The sequence below is a fragment of the Neomonachus schauinslandi genome, chromosome 3 (assembly GCF_002201575.2).
Source record: "Neomonachus schauinslandi chromosome 3, ASM220157v2, whole genome shotgun sequence".
Taxonomy (NCBI): Eukaryota; Metazoa; Chordata; class Mammalia; order Carnivora; family Phocidae; genus Neomonachus; species Neomonachus schauinslandi.
Window position 1 is genome coordinate 159848233 of NC_058405.1, and position 13503 is coordinate 159861735.

Consider the following 13503-nt stretch of genomic DNA (forward strand, 5'->3'; position numbering starts at 1 on the left):
ATTGTTGGGCAGTTGACTTCCTGCCATAACAATTGGGCTGCCATCTATATCCAGCATTTTGCAGCTATTAGATTCTATGAGAGACGCTTCTAAAAAGAGTTATGTTGAGATATGCTTCTAAGAAGAGTTATATTGTATAGTGGTGTAGTGAAAGCTACTAGTATTTCGCTAATATTTCACAGAAACCATGTTATTCTAGCTCCCAGATATAACTGACATTGGGCTTTTAGGGTTATAGTAAAAGAATGGTAAAATGATGTCTACAAAAGAACTCGAAGTAAATGCACCATTCCAGATCGGAAGTGTTTTGACTTTGTACTCTAAAAGACTTTTATTTTCATATTAATTACAAACTGGAACTTCCATTTGGTAATCCACAGCATAAGTGAGCTCTCTTTCAAGTGATGCTGTTACTTTTACAGTCCACCAGTTAAAAGCCAAATACTATTTTCCAAGCTGCTGGGCCACCAAGGAAACAAGATGAGATGAATTCGGTAGGAAGGACTAGAGTTAGGTTTGGCATCATTTTTAGCTAAAATTCCACTGTCTAAAGGTCAGTAATCTGAATCCTTTTTAATTTGAGCACATCGGGGAACAGCTGAATGCTCATGCTGAGGCATAATTCAGGCTACGTTCTTTTGTGTGTGTGTGTGTATTTCATCTAATGTAAGGCAGAGGGACAGTCACCCCTGTCTCTTTATATCCCCGACTCCCAAAATAACCCCATGTTATATGGTGACCATGCCATAGAGATTTATTGATGAGACTATGACTTTAAGCAAGGCTATATGATCTGCCTCCGAATAACAAGTGAGTTAGTGAAGACACAGGCTCAGGACCTGTATTCGGGTCCTCCTGAGAAACAGAACCAGTAGGATATATAGAGATACATAAGAGGAGATTTATTATGGGAATTGGCTCGTGTGATTATAGAAGCTGAGATCTGCTGTCTGCAAGCCAGAGAACCGGCGTAATTCAGTCTGAGGCCAAAGGCCTGAGACCTGAGGGGATGATGGTGTAAGTCCCAGAGTCTGAAGGCCAGAGAACCAGCAGGCCCAATGTCTGAGGGCAGGAGATGGATGTCCCAACTCAAGAAGAGAGACAGGGAACTTGCCCTTCTTCCACCTTCTTGTCCTATATGGGCCCTCAATCAATTGGGTGATGCCCACCCGCACTGGAGAGGGCATATCTCTCTACTCAGTCTACTGATTCAAATACTAATCTCTTCCAGAAACATCCCCATAGACACACCCCAAAATAATATCTTACTAGCTATTTGGGCATCCCTATTCCCAGTCAAGTTGGCACATAAAGTTAACCATCACAGGACTTTAAGAATACACTGCAGTTTTGTCCATGAAGCTACAAATGTAGGAAACACTGAAGTTTCTTTCATGTGTGTATCAGCTAGCATAATGTGATGTGTAAAATGAATTCTTCCCTATTCCTCCTGATCTGTCCTCATGCCTCCCGCCTCATCTTTCTGTCTTTCTTTGGCTTTGTATAGGTGTTGGGAGTCCCTACAGAGGATACCTGGCCTGGAATTTCCAAGCTACCTAACTACAATCCAGGTAATATCTACTTGAGCTTCTGGATGCTCTGAAAATTAGCAATGTGAAGGCATTTGCCACACAGATACAGTGCCCTTCTTTTATTGTTAACTCAACAGTGAAGATAGGTCTAGATGAATTTTTAGATTCATATATTCCTGCTAACCCTTTTACGAGAAGGACACTGAAATAGTTGAGGTTACATCAGTTCCCCAACTCTGTACAACAGCAGTAGCAAGCGGCATAAGAATTTGGAATGACTATTGCTGTGGATTCCAAATCCATTTCCAAATACTAAATGGCTCAAAAGAATCAAAAGATGGTCTCATTTTTGAGCCCCATGACTATTATTGACTTTATTTGCTGGTTATTGTACCTCATAAAATATAAAAAGAAAGCTGATACAACAGAGGGGAAGTAGAGGCTCATTAGGCCTAGGACAGGCCAAGTAAGATGTCTCTAGATTACAGAAGAGTTCATCCATTGTCTCTGGACCTAACACTTGGTCATTCTCATCACCCATTTGTTCCTCCAAGACTGGCTCCTGGGAATGGATTTGGAAGTGTTGGACGTGTTGCTCATGGGGGAAGTCTTTGAGAAATAGTCCCAAGGCCATGTCAGAGAGATCAGATTACCCAGTAGTCACTTCAAGGATGTTGAGCCAGAAGAAGAGAGATAAGCAGTGAGCTACAGGATGAAGGACTGTATCAGAGGCTGGGGAAGCAAGTGATGGCCATACCAAAGCTGGACTCTTGCTGGCAGGATTAAAGGGGAGGTAGATGTGTACAGATAAGGACAAGATTGGGGTGATTATGACTCAAGTCAGATTTTCTAGTTCTCATACTGACCCATCACTAAATATGGACTTTCCCCAAATTGTTGTCATTACTAAATTTGGTATGAGATTATCCTAGAAGGGTCTCATGAGAGCAAGAAATTGTAGGAAGATTTAAAAGGCAATTAAAGAGGATAACAAAAGAGATAAGAGGCCAGGGATTTTTTTTTCTTCTTCTTCTTCTTTACTCCCGCATATAATACTTTTGCTCAAACAGCTATACATAGGGATCAGGCATCTTGAACCCACCAGGATTATGAAAACCCTATAGCAAGCTAAAGTCATCTCAGCTGCCTTATGAAAGATCATATGCATTTCTAAATGGCCTTAGTGTCATTTAAAATAGTTTACCATTTCTAACTATTTTGTTCGAGTGTAGCACCTGAGAAAAATGCCACTTTGGCCATAAGGCTTGGAATAGTGCCTTTTCCTTTTGGTCTGAAACAGAAAAAAGAAGAGGCCACTTGTAGAGACCATGGTCTAGTCTGTAATAGTTTTATCTCCAGCTGTCATGGTCGCTAGGAGAAGCTGGTTCTATTCTCCCACCCTGCCCATCTATACCTCTCCCTACCCACCTTCCTCTCCAGATGAAAATGGAACCCCTCAGCTTCCTACCATGGACGCAAGCAGAAGTTTAGGGTCACAGATGGGCTGTAGAAAACAATTTGGATGGTGTTGATACAAATCTGCCATGGTGAGCATATGCTGTTCCTCCAAACTTCAAACGTTTGGGTTTCAGGTTGGTTCAGGCGAATAAGCAGTGATCCTTAACAGAGAATGCCTTGGTGAGAACAATAATGATAGAAACTTGGTCAAAATACTTCCCTGCCAGATTCTGCACTAAATAAGAAAACTGGGTCCCAATAAAACAGTGAGAAATTTGTTGCATTTTTCATTTTGCTGTCATTTCAAAGTAATGTGCAATTTTTTATTTATGAAGAGAATTCTCCAGGCCCAACATCAATAGCATTCATATTTTGCATTGTTTTTCTAGTAGGGATTTAATTTAATTCAAATAAGTCAAAAAATTTTGAACACCTACTCTCTGCCAGGTGCTATATTACGTATTGGGTCTGCACGGACAGATCCAGTACATTCTTCAATGTCTGAGAGTTTGGGTTTGTATTCATTCATCCACACTCTTTCACCAGCTCTCCTTATTGGGAGGGGATGATCATTTGTGAGCCCCGCTTCCATGGGCTTGGGCAGTGTGTAGCTGTGGGCCAAGCTAAGCTTATGAAAGAAAGAGAATTATAACCCTTCCTTAGCTACAAGGAGGATGTCTAACTCTGTATCTGTAAATCTTAAAAGTCCAGCATATCTTCAGCATGAGGTCAGTACTACCGATAACTCAATCATAAGGACTGTGTTTTAAAGGGGCCATCATCGGGGCGCCTGGGTGACTCAGTCATTAAGCGTCTGCCTTCGGCTCAGGTCATGATCCCAGGGTCCTGGGATCGAGCCCCGCGTCGGGCTCCCTGCTCAGCGGGAAGCCTGCTTCTCCCTCTTCCATTCCCCGCTGCTTATGTTCCCTCTCTCACTGTCTCTCTCTCTGTGTCAAAATAAATAAATAAAATCTTTTTAAAAATAAATAAAATAAAAGGGCCATCATCTGTGTTCTAGGACCATCCCCTTATGTCGATTGAGAAGTCCCTTTGAACCACCCCCCACCCACCCCCCATCACTGAGCTGCTGCTCCCCAACAGCTGAACTCCAGGGATTAAGAGAAAAGAAGAGGGGATGGGAGTCAGAAAAATATCACAGAGGAGAATAGTAACACCATTCTGGATGAGACTTCCATTGTTTTCCTTTTCATTCAGTAGTAGTAAGAGTTCCCAAACTTTGAATTTAGCCATATACTAATTTGAGGGAGCCAAGAGCTGAAAACTTGCGAAAACCATCCGATGTCCATCGATGCCTACTCTACCCTTTCCCAGACCTTGTCTGGACTACGTCTAGGAGGGGAACACAGTTTCTGTTTGTACAGGCTTAAAAAAACACCTGGCGCTGACCCACCTGGACAGGTTTCTCTGGCCAATTACCTGTTTTCTTGGGGCACTGATGAGCAGGGTGGTAGGTTTTCTAGCCATCAATTCAGACTCTTCTGCCTGATTAAATCTGGGCAAGGGAAAAGAGGTATACAATTTTAGATGCTGGGCTTCCCTTCCTTCTCTCTCTCTTTCTTTCTCTCTTCCTTCCTTCCTTCTTTCCTTCCTTCTTCCTTCCCTCCTACCCCCCACCCCCACTTTAAGCAAGCTGGCTGAGAACTCTGTGTCCTCTACTTCAAAGGGCCAGTTGTCTTATTTTGATGTGGGCAGATTGAGAAGTAGGCTTTGAAAAGTAGGCTTTTTTTTTGTTTAATCTTTTCTCCTGGGATAGCTTTCAGAGCAATATATCCAAGTGTCAGTAAGGGGGTTCTGACGAGCACAGATTCCCAGACTCTCAGCAGGATCATTCTCTAACAGAAATATAAAAGTGAAATATTAAAAACCCTGGAACGTGAACTCCATCTGCATGGTAGCCAGTGGCTTGCCTGCTTGCACCATGGGAAAAAAAGATCTTGAAAAAAGAGGGAGGAGAGAAAAAGTGCTTTGAGTACGAGGTTTACAGGTTTAGTAGAGCATAGTAACATCCCCTCAAAGAAGTGGGTGTTGCTCTGTGACCCCCCAAAATGCTCTGCCTTTGACTCAGCCGCCAGAACACTCACCCTCCCCCCGGCAAAACACCCCCTTTTCACATGCTAACTGAGGCGCCTGTGATTGGCTGAACAATAAACTGGTCACACTTGCTAAAGGCCTGCCATCTCTCACACAATTAGCCAAGACACATTAATCAAACTGGCGGTGAACTGGGGCTGTGCTGGCCTCTGGGGGAGAGGGGTTGTCAGCGTGCGTTTTGGTGATCCTTAATAACAGTCCATAGGAAGCAATAATAAAGAGCAACATGCTGGAGGGGATTCTACTATCAGAAAGTCTGAAAAGGTTAAAGCCCCAGTTCATGTCATATCTGGGATGTACTAGGTTTATGGCAGAGAGGATCCCAGAAGCTTAAAGCAGACTGGATATTGGTCTTGGCTAAAATCTGCTCATACAAGACAGTAGTGTGAATTTAAAGGGTAGATCCCTATGGACAATTTTACAAAGTTCCCTGGCCCTCTGAGCTTCCTCTCCTGCCTCCCTCCTCCCCAAAAATGCACTCAGGAGTCCCTCCCCTTTTGAGCCTCAAGCACTTCAAATCCAACTAAAACCAACAGGAATAAAGCATGTATAAGAAGTGGAGAACCATTTAGAATCAATTAAGAGAAAGTATTAACTGGCAGGGTGTTGGTCCTAAAGTAAGTATTTGGAGGACATAAAAAAAGAGTTAATTTTGAAAGAGAAAAAAAAATAAGCTAACATTCGTACTTTCAGTGGTAATATCTTCCTTCTTTTCTTTTCCAAATTCCCTTTAAATAGATTTTCCAATGGCAATATAGAGCTAATAAGATCATACCTTAGAGACCAGTTTGCAACAGAATCATGTAAGGCTTTTAGGAGCACCAACTAAATATTTAGACGTTTCTCAGTGAATGTAAACGGAGCCCTTATTCCTCTGGAGGTTGTCCAGTCACCATCTCATTAGATGCAAAGATCCTGTGATAAAGAAAAACTTTTTTTTTTGTGCCCACATGATTGCAGCCCAGTTGTGGTTTTTAATGTGTCATTGATTGTTTCATCCAACTCCTTTTGCTCCAATGAAAGGGTCTGCCGTGGCTCTGTTTGCTTCCTTAAACATGGGTTTTGAAAGCGCTCATGCTGTGTGAGCTCAAATCGTAGCATTAATGTACTGCTGGGTTCATTTCACTACACTCAAAAGCGCTGAGTTTAAATCCCTCTCAATTCCATTTGAGGCACCAGAAGACTTTATCCTTCTCCACTAATGGTTCCAAGTTTACATCTAGATACTGGGGGTCAAGGACAGGAGAGGATTTAGAAATAACAGTGCATGACATTAGTCAATGCATTTGCCAAATTGGCAATTAGTTCCTGATGTGCGTGCAAAGCATTTTATTCCTGTCTCTTTGATGCTTGTTCCCACTGAGAAGGGAATAGAGTCCACAGAGGCCTTCAAACTTTTAAAGAAATATCTGCTGAAAATCATGCCTGATTTGTGACATGAGCTCAGCTGCAGGGAAGCATCCGGGATTATCCTGGTTCTTTCAGCCCCGGGAAAGAACCCTGCACATGGAAAGATTTTCCACTGGAGGAACTTAGTGGAAATCAAAAGGCAGAAAAGCAGCACTAAAAGCCCTGCGGGGACCCAGAATCAGATGTACTAGAAACCATAGGCAAATGGATCCTGCTGACGCCCAGTCATCTTCAGGATGCCTGTTTTTTCAACTCTTGACCACCAGGTGGAAGCAAGAAATAACGGGCGTGGAATACAGACATTACATTATAGCAATCTCACCTTACACTCAGAATGTTTTCTTTTGATCTGAAATCCAGTGTGAGAGCTTCACTTCATTGGACACCGCTATGGGACAGATGATGATTGCAATCTAAAATGATCCTTGTCCCTACTGGGGTGGCAAAGAGCTACCATGCTTTGTGCTCAAAGGGTTCTGAGCACGTCTTTGTGTGTTTGCTGTGAACAAAATGTAAGATCTGCATCAGCATCCACTGTGTCACATGAGCTGTTAGCCGAGGGAGTTAATGCGATGGGCTCAACAGGGAAAACTACGGATAAGAGCGGTTTTAATTATGGACATCAGCACCTCACAAAATGGCAAGTCGAAGCTCCACCTTTTACTACCTGGGGCACTTGAGGAAGTACCCTAATCTGCAAAATGGGAGCAATCCTGTCATTTTAAAAGTGTTTCCATGCACCAGGCACGGAACACACATAATTGCCGCTTCTTGCTGTCGCCTTCGGTGTTAGGCAGGAGGAAGCAGGTTTCCCCTCAGGTCCACCCAGAGGCATTTCCTAGCCGGGAGAGGAGTCAACCCTGGCCAAACCTGGTTCTCTTTGCATTAGCCATGCTGTATCCCTCGGTCTCATTTTGCAGGGTGATTCTGAGAAATAAATGAAATCATTGGACCTTATCTGCCAAGCTGCCTAACTTCTAGTAGGTGCACACAGTGAGTTAGTGCCCGTTGTTTTGCCCAGGATGGAAGTTCATTCGGTGGTTTGGTGACTTGCCAGGGTTCCGAGTCAATGCAGGTGTGTGAGAATTGAAGTTATGCCTGTTTTGTTTTGTTTTTTTAAGATTTATTTATTTATTTGAAGGGGCGCCTGGGTGGCTCAGTCGGTTAAGCGACTGCCTTCGGCTCAGGTCATGATCCTGGAGTCCCGGGATCGAGTCCCGCATCAGGCTCCCTGCTCGGCAGGGAGTCTGCTTCTCCCTCTGACACTCCTCCCTCTCATGTGCTCTCTCTCTCATTCTCTCAGTCTCAAATAAATAAATAAAATCTTAAAAAAAAAAAGATTTATTTATTTATTTGAGAGAGAAAGAAAGAGCAGGGGGAGGGGCAGAGGGAGAGAACCTTCAAGCAGATTCCCTACTGAGCAAGGAGCTCCATCTCACCACCCATGAGATCGTGACCTGAGCCAAACCAGTCGGACGCTTAACCGACTGCGCCCCATGAAGTTACGCCTGTATTTAATGTTGAGCTCCCTTAGAATTCTTGATTCTTTGTTGTTAGGCACACCTCCCTGTGCTAGAACTGACTTCTGTTAGCTTGCTTGGGCCTAAACTTTGCCTGAATTCACAGTCCCTAAGAGCAGACCCTCAGTTGTCCAATTTCTACCCAAGTCAGTGTGAGCACCTGTTAAGGCTCTCTCTTCTGATGAAGGCTCCATTCTGTACACCACCACCACCCCCACTTAAAATGCTGTGAGAATGGGGCGCCTGGGTGGCTCAGTCATTAAGCGTCTGCCTTCGGCTCAGGTCATGATCCCAGGGTCCTGGGATCGAGCCCCGCATCAGGCTCCCTGCCCTGTGGGAGGCCTGCTTCTCCCTCTCCCCCTCCCCCTGCTTGTGTTCCCTCTCTCGCTGTGTCTCTCTCTGTCAAATGAATAAATAAAAATCTTTAAAAAAAAAAGAAAAAAAATGCTGTGAGAAGCCTGCCTACTATGACATGGTCTCTTCCCTGGCAGAACTCTTAGTGTCTACATGCTACATAATGGGTGGCCAATAAAAGCTACTAAATCACAGAAGACATCAGTGTTATCTTTGTTGATTTCACCCCAAGCCTGGTATGGTAGCAAGAGAGCTAAAGATCTCTACAGAGCAACCTTGACCACTTCTAGGGCTTCTAGTAATTGATACCTGCCCCCTAACTGGCACGTAGTAGTGAGCCAGTACCTATCTATTAAATGAAATCAGTGACCAGGAATTAGAAAACGTGCAATTCTACTTCTAATCACACCATCTTAGGTCTCTAATAATCCTTGTTCTGCCCACTTGGCCAAGAAAGTACATGTAAGTTATTAGTCATCTTATTTCTGGATAATAGTAACTACTGTCGACTGAGCACTAGCTTGAGTTAGGCACTTTACCTACATTATCTTACTTTGATTCACAGCAGCCCTATGGGACAGGGACAGTGTTATCAACCCTACTTTACAGATGAGAGCACTGAGGCTCAGGAAGGTTTATGTCTGGCCTAGGGTCACCTAGCCAGGAAGGGGGTGCTCCAGAATAGCTAGACCAGTTGGATTTCAAGGTGATGCTCACAGCTGTATCCACCTTACTTTCCAGCTACTGAAGGGCAAATATGATGATATGGTAATAAAACAATGCCCTAGAGTGGGGAGCAGCTAAAAATGAACTCTCCAAGTTCATCTCCAAATGATTATGTCCTTCTAACTAGACTTGGTTTTAGAGTCTGTGAGCTTGGGGACATGTTTTTGGAATGTAATATGAGGGGAGTCCCCATCCTGGGACCCTGGCAGTCCTGGCTTGCCAGAGCTAATGTGTGAACCCTGATTGGGCTCATTACTGTTGCACGTCTACAAGGCTGCAGAAAGCTCCTGGGGAGTTACTATTAACATCTTTATTAACCCGTCCCCCAAATCAGTCAGTGCAATTCATTTAGATACATAGCCTACTTTGATCTTCATTAATAGTTTCTTCTAGTTTCTACATTTATTTTTAGTTTTCTCATCTTTAATTTATTTGGTGGCAGTTATTAGTTTTTATTGAGGAGGACTAGGTGATCTTAAAGTAGTTTGGTTTAGGAAAAATTGCAAATGAGTGAAAGCAGGTAAAAAAAAAATTCTTTTTTGAAGTAAAACCCGGGATGCCTGGGTGGCTCAGTCGTTAAGCGTCTGCCTTCGGCTCAGGTCATGATCCCAGGGTCCTGGGATCAAGTCCAACATCAGGCTCCCTGCTCAGCGGGGAGCCTGCTTCTCCCTCTCTGCCTGCCGCTCCCCCTGCTTTGTGCTCTCTCTCTCTGACAAATAAATAAAAACAAAATCCTTAAAAAAAATAAAATTAAATTAAAAAATAAAGTAAAACCCTACTAGATTCCTTTCCAATTCAAGAAAAGGAGCCTTAAGATTCCAAATATCATGGAAATGGCTCCACCTGTAGGCCCCTCCCCCACCTTCATGGCCAGTGCCCTGTTCCACCCACCTCTGTAAGGCATAGGGCAAGACACGCCAAGTAGGCGCTCTTGAGGTTCTTTTACCTTTCAAGGATAAAGTTTAGTAAATTTATTTCACTTTTATTTTGTATCCAAGCATCAATTTTTCATTCATTTAACAAATATTTATGAATGCTAGGTGTTAGGGACTAGGAGATTAAAAAAGAAATAAGACATCAATACCTGCCTTCAAAGAATGCAATCTGGAGGGGAAAAATATAAATAATACAACGTGGAAAGTATTATTATAGCAGCATCCCTTGGGGGCCTCTGGGAACACTAAGAAAAAAAGCCCCCCTTAGTTTGTCTGGGGAATTTAGGGACCGTTTGAGAGAGACAGAGCTGGGTCTCAAAGATGACTAAGTGGGCTTTTTCCGGGTGAGCAAGAGGCGGAAGACATTCCAGACAAAGGAACTTGACACTAAGGAACAAGAAAGCAGGTTTACTTGATATTATACCAACCAGGTAAATTGCTCAAGGAAGCGAGAATGTTAGCTTTGTGGTGGTACATTGCTGGAGATTAACCTGGAAGGGTAGATGGGGACCAGATTGGGAAATGCTTTGTAGTCATCCTAAGGATTTGGACTTGGACCAATAAGCAAAGAGAAGGCATTGGAAAATTTTTAACAGGGAAGTGAAATGGCAGGATTTAAATTTAAAAATTGCTTGGAATACTATATGTAGAATTAAATTGGCGGTGTATCCGAACCCAAGTCCATCTGCCCCATGCACAGCAGGTATGCAGCAAGGAGATCAGAAGCAATGTGGCCATGATTTAGATTCTAGAAGACAAATATTAAGTCTCAACTAGAGCAGTGGCAATGAAGAAGGAATGGAGGGGACAGATCTAAAACGCATCTAGGTGGTAGAGTCAAGGGGAGGTTGTAACTGATGGGATTCGAGTTGTGCAGGAGAAACCATTGGATCTCCAGTGGGTGAATGGGAGGGCCATTCACTGGCACAGAAAAGAAAGGGGGAAGGAACAGATTTGTGGGGAAAGTAATGAGTATATGATTGGAACATTTTGAGATTATGATATCTATGGGACCACCAAATGAAGATATCTAAAAAGCAATCAGAAATACAAGTCTGTGATTAAAAGTGTCCAGCGCAAAAATACAAAATTGGAAGTAATCTGATTAAAGAGGTATTTGAAGCTCCCATGTGAATTTAGTTACCCAAGGGAGACTGTGAAGAGAAAGAAGACTAGGATCAGGGCGCCTGGGTGGCTCAGTCGGTTAAGCATCTGCCTTCGGCTCCGGTCATGATCCCAGGATTCTGGGACCGAGCCCCACATCTGGCTCCCTGCTCTGCGGGGAGCCTGCTTCTCCCTCTCCCGCTCCCCCTGCTTGTGTTCCCTCTCTCACTGTGTCTCTTTCTGTCAAATAAATAAATAATTAAAAAGAAAGAAAGAAAAGAAGACTAGGATAGAACACTGGGGCACCAGTCCTGAAGGGTCAGGCAGAGGGAAAGGGGTCTTTGGAGGCTAAGAAGGAAGAGCCAGAGGGGCTGGAGAAGACAAGGAGATGATAGTAATCATAATACCATGAATATCATATGGCCATGAGCTCGTTGGGGGGACAGGCAATACCATGTCTGTGTCAGCCCAGTGCTGAGCACACGTGACAGCCCTTAAATATTTGTGGAGACCACAGGGAAGTGGTAAATGTTGTCACCTGATGCATCATCAAACACCATACACATCAAATGCATGATCAAGCTATATAGCTCGGGGCACCTGGCCGGTTCAGTTTGTAGAGCGCGTGACTCTTGATCTCAGGGTTGTAAGTTCGAGCCCCACGTTGGGTGAAGAGATTACTTCATAAAATCTTAAAAAAAAAAAAAAAAGCTGTAGTTCAAACATCCTTTGTGGGGGTGGACAGATTGTTAACCATGGTACCCCCCCCACTCCCTGCCCCCAGGAGACAAGCGAGAGATTTCTGATTATGCCCGTTCCCTTCACCTTCTCCACCCACCAGGAGCAAGGCCTGGCCTCCCCTTCCTCTGCAGAGACCATCACCTTAGAAAGAGGCTTCAGAGGATGGAATATTTTCTTGGAATCCACAGGAAGTTTTGAGGCAGGGTTAGAAAAGTGATAAGCTACAAACATGAGTTGGAGTGCCAGGTTCAAACGCCAAGGCGCGTACTTCATGAGAGCACTGGCTTTCAGCATCCTGATGATGGCAGCCAAAAAGAATCTACAGCCTGGTAAAGCACCAGAAGAGCCAAGCTTAGACTCCTTGAGCCAAAGACTGAGGAAGTCCACGGCTGTGAGGGCGTTGAGTGTGGTTAAGTGGGGGGGAGTAGAAGAAGAGCTACAAATTTTTGCAGTGCAGTTTTAAAGTTACTGCCTAAGATAGTGAAATAAGGCTAACAACATTATCAACTATTTAAATATATGGTATCTCAAGAATGCATTGTATTTGGGAAATTCCAGAGGTGTAGTTCAGTAGGCTGCATTATAAGATAACCTTAGGGTGATGGTGGTAAGACTATAGAAACCAGAAAATGTTTTACCTTGAGCTAAGACTCAAGATGGTTCTGGTGATGTTTTATCAACCAGCAAATCTCTGTTGACTTGGATCTGTTGTAAATGAGCTTTCTTATTTCACTTATGAAGTAAGACTTACGAAAAAATGCGTTATTTTAGTATGGGTGCCACACTTCTGCCCTCATTTTAATTTTATTCCATTTAGTTCGGAAATTACTATGTTCGGCTTTTTAAGTTTCCTTTTGCAGCTTACTTCACTATTCCTACCTCAAATTCCACTTGAATTCAAATGAGAACTCTTTTAAAAAGGCAGAAGGAGGAGATGGAGAAAAATTTGGTCTGTTGATTCACCATCATTTTTGGAAAGAGAAGGGAAATAAGCTACCTAGAGCCCTGTTCTTTCTGAGGCTCCTGAAGCCAGAGAAACAAACACCTCTTGAAATGGTGCTGTGTAAACCGCCTATCTATGGATCATTCATCTCATTGATCGCTTGCAGCTTAACTACTGGGAAAAATCAATGGGAGAGAGGCAAGGTCATCCGGCATCAGGTTATCTGCATGAGAGGGGGAGGGCCGACCAAAAACAAGCACAAATAGCAGCCTGACTCTGCCCTGGGCCCATCAATCCCTCCATCTGATCTAATGTAGCTACAAACCAGATGGGGGAAGACACAGTCTGGCAAGACACGGAGCCCCAAGTGCAATGTCGTTACACTGCCTCCTGGGACAACTCCTACAGGTCGCCCTTTAATGGCAGAATTTCTGAGGACTGATCTTTCCCTTGTCATGCCTCCTCTTTCACCTCCTGGAAAACATGAGTATGTATCAGACACTCGGTTCTGCAATTTTTATATATGTTGATTGGTTGAATTTTCACAACTAGCTCACTTGAGGCAATGGGCCCCAGAGAAGTGTGTGGAAGTCACTGATGAGTGGTCGGCCCTACCCTCCTTGCTAGACCAGCACTTTCTGCCTCATTTGGCACCACACCAGAAATAT

At 43.6% G+C, this 13503-nt stretch overlaps 1 protein-coding gene across 2 annotated transcripts in view; it reads left to right on the forward strand.

Moving 5' to 3' along the window:
• Window positions 1-13503, forward strand: part of CDK15 (cyclin dependent kinase 15) — a 74818-nt gene that overhangs the window by 41005 nt on the left and 20310 nt on the right. For both annotated transcript variants that reach the window (XM_021703188.1, XM_021703189.1), the window contains exon 10: window positions 1508-1571. In XM_021703188.1, coding sequence (XP_021558863.1) covers window positions 1508-1571 — 64 coding nt within the window. The remainder of the gene's footprint in view (window positions 1-1507; window positions 1572-13503) is intronic.